The sequence below is a fragment of the Geospiza fortis genome, unplaced genomic scaffold (assembly GCF_000277835.1).
Source record: "Geospiza fortis unplaced genomic scaffold, GeoFor_1.0 scaffold171, whole genome shotgun sequence".
NCBI lineage: Eukaryota > Metazoa > Chordata > Aves > Passeriformes > Thraupidae > Geospiza > Geospiza fortis.
In genome coordinates, this window is record NW_005054313.1 from 2,792,221 (window position 1) to 2,797,129 (window position 4,909).

Genomic DNA, 4,909 nt, shown 5'->3' on the forward strand with positions numbered 1-4,909 from the left:
CACAGGTGGGTCTGCGGGCCGGGGCACCGGGCCCTGCATCGCTGCACCCTGAGGAACAGGGGCGGAGGGAGGGAAAGTGCAAAATCCCACCCGGAAACTGAGGCGAGGATTTCGGCTCTCCCCCCTGTACAGCGCTGGGTGGCGCGGTGAGCACGGGTAAATCCTGATCCTAAATCCTTCCGTTTGGCTTCTGTGGTTTCGTGCCGGCCGTTTGTGTCTCAAGGGTCTGTGCGGTTTTATTAGAGCCATAAAAGTTGGGTCTAATAAAGCGTGTTCTCCCTCTACAGCTCTGGCCTTGCTCCTGCACTCATTGGGGCTGCTTTGACATCCCCCGTGTGTGCGACACCCACGGGCTGTGGCAGTGTCCAGGCCCCTTGGGAATTTACTGGGAATTTACTGACAGCCTGTCTCTCTGAGCGGACTGATTTTCAGGCTTTTGGGGTGGAGGTGGGGGGCTAACCTCATTTGAGTCGTGTTACGTGGTGCCAAGCAGGACAATCACTGCTTGTATTGTCAGGAGCTTATATTTGATTGTACTGGCCGACCGTCAAGGGAATTCATGAAATGTGAAAATGCTTCACCTGCTAATCTATACATTTACTCGGTTTTAAATTAAAATGCTTTCCAAAGCATAAACGCTCATTTTTAGGAAACTATGATGTGATGTTTTGAATATTTTGAGCATAAAATCCTCCAACTATTTGCTATAGATGTGACAGCAGAGGCAGTAGGTGTAGCTATTGCTGCACCTCCGTCGGAAGGGGAGGCAAATGCAGAGCTGTGTCGCTACCTCGCTAAGGTGCTCGAAGTGAAGAAGAGTGATGTTGTTTTAGAGAAGGTACTTCCTTTTTTTCCTTTCAGCTTTGCCCTACTGCAGTTGAAATTCAGGATTTTGAAGCTTACACATTGAGTACAGAGAGCTACTCCAAGTTCAGTCTGAAAGACACTTCAAAAAGTTTAGTTGAGTTAATGGAATGATTCATTGAGAACAAACTTGGTGTGGGAAGAACTATGGCTGATCTTGAGATCTTTTAACCAGAAGGGTTGTCATGATAATGTTTTGCAAATCTCTGTAGTTCATGTTTTCTGTGTTCTTCAAGATTCTCTTGTTTTCATGTCAAATGAGTTCACAGAATTTGTGTTCTGCAGAGAATGCGCATTTTATTAGTAACTTTCTATTTTTTTAAAAATAACATGTATTTGAATCAAAAGATTCTGACATTTAACTGTCACACATGAGCAAGAGTGTATGTAAGCACTTGGGTTGTAGCTGGGCCTCAAGAGTTTCTCTGTATTAGGATTTACATCTTGATTTTGGTGACCGGAAACTCTTTGTTTTATTCATTGCACTGAATAAATAATTTGTTTTATTAATTCATTGTACTTGAAGTCAGTTTTTCCAGCCATTTTCATTTATAGTTTATAAGCACAAGAACACAGTGAAAAATGGTGCTTTTTATTTTTATCTGTTGGTTGAATGGAGTAGTTATAGAAATCTTTTAAAGACTAATAGTAAAGGATAAGATGACCAAGGAAATGTTGTGAAAAGGTAGAGACAAAGTGATGTGAGTCTTGCTTTTCCTGAACCATGGGCAAACTGCTTCATTTGTTATCAGCATTTTATAAATTGCACTGTTTTCTTACCTTAAAGGGTGATTCTCTGAAAGATGGGTTTTTTCTGTGTTTGTCTAAACCAGGGGGGTAAATCACGTGACAAAGTGGTGAAGATTTCGGTATCAGCGACACCAGATGAGATTTTAGAAAAACTGAAAAAAGAAGCTTCCAGTTGACCTAAAACAAGAGCAGGAAATAGGAAAAAGCATCTTGGTACATGGAAAGGTATTCTTTTTTACTTCATGCAGTGCTGTTGAGAGTGTGGGTAATGACTACAGGAAGATACTTCCTTCCCCTCCCCTTGTTAATATAGGTGCTGTACAGTTGAAGTTTTTCTGTAGGTTTGGTTAGAAAACTGAGACTCTGTATCTGCTCCTGACACTACAGATTTCCTTCTGCTCTGGGTGGTGTCCTGTGGGTAAGATTTGTCCTCTTTCCTGGTCCCTAAACAAATGGTTTAGGAAATGTGTTTTTAGTGGAGCAAATGTTGGTTAACAAAGTGAGGGGTTTGGAGTGACAGCCTTCCATGTGGGAAGTGGTACAAAAGGACAAACCTGGATGGCACAGTCATAAAAGAGACTCTTCTCTCTGATATCTCACAGCAGGTGCAGCTTTTCACTGTGGGCACCTACAGATATCTAAAATAAATGTCTTTTGAAGCCAGTGTGCTGTTGTTGATCACACAGACAAACTGAAAGTAGAATCTCCTGAGCAACTGAAAGAAAACCAGAAGATTTCAGGATGAAAAACCAGCGCAGGACGCGGTCATTGCACACGTGGGGTCACTTTGTAATAATCTGTAAATAGTTTCCTTAAAAGTAGAGATATGGTCATATATATCTTTGCCAATTGTATGTCACCTGTAATGATTGTTTTTAATAAAAGAGGCAAAAAGTATTGTCAAGCTTTGGTTTGTGTTTATATTTTTAACAAAGAAAATAGTTGTTTCCTAGAAACATCTTCATAGAATGCTACTTTGAAGCAGCCGTTTTTTATAATCTTTCCTTGGTCTAAAAATGAGAAGTAGTGCAACCCCTAGAGAACAGAGCTGAGTCATTTGTAGAACACAACAAAACAAGAGGTCTGAAACAAAATGGGCAACTATACTCCAGTTTCAAGGCTGATGAGAAAAAGGCTGAACTTCTCTATTTATCATGCTTCAGAGGTCAGAGGAAGATTTACCTGAAATTACCCAAAAATATGTGTGAGACCACACATTCTAGTAGGACTTTTTTTTCCTCTGCATCACTGCTGATGTCTGAAATTGTCCTGTATTTGTCCTATGGTTGTCATGTTAAAAAGAAAGTAATGGCTAAAGGAAAAAATATAAACTATTCTGAAGGTTTGCTTACGGTTTATCATGCATTCTTCTGGAAAACAATGTTATGAATGCATAAGCATTTATGCTGATGCATTGCCACATTGATGCAGTAAGGCTTCATAGCTCATAATTCAGCTTTTTCATGGACAAAAGTCTTTCACTTTAGGGAACTCTTTCAATGTCCCGTTATTCTAAATATTGCAACGGTTGCTTTTGGAGTTAGAGAACTCGTGTTTGTCAAGATGGCAGTTCCTTCAAGGTGACTAATTTTAAAGATGTTATGAAAAATGTTACTTTCTGGAGAAATAAGTCTGAATTCTGGATTGTTTGTTTAATGGTTCACACCTGAGCCCCTTATTTTCTCAGGCATTTGGGCAGCCATACATTGCCTCAGTCCTCTTTCCTTGCACATCTTTTCAGTCTGCACAGGCTGATTTTATTTTACTGTTCCATCAGTTTTGGTTCACCTCTCCCTGCTGCTAGATCTGCTCTTGCCCAGCAGAGGGGTGCCGTGTCTTGCACAAATTAAGGCCAAGCAAACCAAGATGAAGTGTTAGTGGTTTGTTGGTGGGGGTTTTTCCTTTTATTCCCTGAACTTTTCTACTTATGATAAGGAGAAAATGGCAATAAAAAGACTGAGGAATTCTGTATTTATAAATTACATTTGAAATTGGCTGCTGCAACAGCCACTGTAAATATTTTTTAAAGCTTATATACTCTGTTGAAATAATGTATTTCATTACACTTCCCTGTGACTTCAGACACAGACTGAGGGAGGAGCTGTGTGGACAGATACAGTCTCTGAAGCACATTGATCTTCAGTGATGATTACCTGAAATAGCCAATTTAGTTTTTCAGTGCCCTCTCTGCTTGTCAGCATGTTCTGCCTAGGCTTTGCTGGCTTCTGCTTGGCTTCTTCACCTTTCCTAAACACCTTCAGCTGCCATTCTGCATCTGTTCTGCCTGATCAATGAACGTAACTTGAATTCCTGACAGTGTGGCAAATAAACCCTGGGAATGTGCAATTTATGTAATGTGAGTAACCAAAATTATTTTGGAATGGTTGTATAACACTGGGGTGTTGCCATATAGAATCATACTTCATAGCGTCTTATGTCAATGTTTTTTGTGCTGTACATCCCTATATCAATTGTATCCCTGATACCTTGGCTGTGGATTTAGGTAGCCTGGGAGGGTGGAACTGCTGCTCCATTGCTGTAGGGCCCCAGTTTGTGGTGATTGGGAGTGGGGCTGGCCCAGCCTCATCCCCAGTGGGCACAGCTGTGAGCAGCACTGACAGCAATGAGCCATGGAGTGCCCAGGGGCACTGACCAACCACACAGGGAACAGGGCACACAGGGGCAGTGCATGAACAGGAGGGAATAAAAGGTTGGGCTGAAGAACAAGAAGAGCAGACACTGGAAGCCTTCTGAAGTGGAATGATGTTACTCTGCATGGGCAGATGCTTGAAGCCTTCTGAAGGGGTGAGGTGTTACTCTGCATGGGTTGAAGCTTTCTGGAATTTTATGGTGATACTCTGTGTATTGTGGCTGTCTCAACTACTGCACATTGTATATCCAGAGAGGTAGAGAAGAGCTAAGAAACTTGTGTAAACCAAACAATGCCAAAACTGTGATTTAAGCCCCAGCTTCTGCAAGTCTTGCATTGAAATCCTAACCTGTCAACTGTCTCTTCATGAACACAGTAAAATAGCTTTCATTCTATTGAAAAAATTGTGGTAGTAAGAATCCCTTACTCCAGCAGAATATGTTTTTATAGAGCAGAGCTTTGTGATATTGTAAGAAGCTTCTTCCAAGAATGTCAAGATGCTTTACAAATCCCTGCTCAAAATAAATTCTTATTCCTGGACCAATTTAAAAACATTGTCCCTGTTGCTACATAACTTACATACCTATTGGTACCTGCTTTATCCATGTGCATTAAGCTACATGATTACTCAACTATTGAAATCAA

At 41.0% G+C, this 4,909-nt stretch overlaps 1 protein-coding gene across 1 annotated transcript in view; it reads left to right on the forward strand.

Moving 5' to 3' along the window:
- The window catches only part of CUNH15orf40 (chromosome unknown C15orf40 homolog), a 3,646-nt gene extending 1,135 nt beyond the window's left edge, over nt 1–2,511 (forward strand). Inside the window, exons 2-4 of the mRNA XM_031055894.1 lie at nt 133–156; nt 711–838; nt 1,698–2,511. Of these exons, the coding sequence (XP_030911754.1) occupies nt 133–156; nt 711–838; nt 1,698–1,790 (245 nt within the window). The 3' untranslated portion in view covers nt 1,791–2,511. The remainder of the gene's footprint in view (nt 1–132; nt 157–710; nt 839–1,697) is intronic.
- The last annotated feature ends 2,398 nt before the right edge of the window (nt 2,512–4,909 follow it).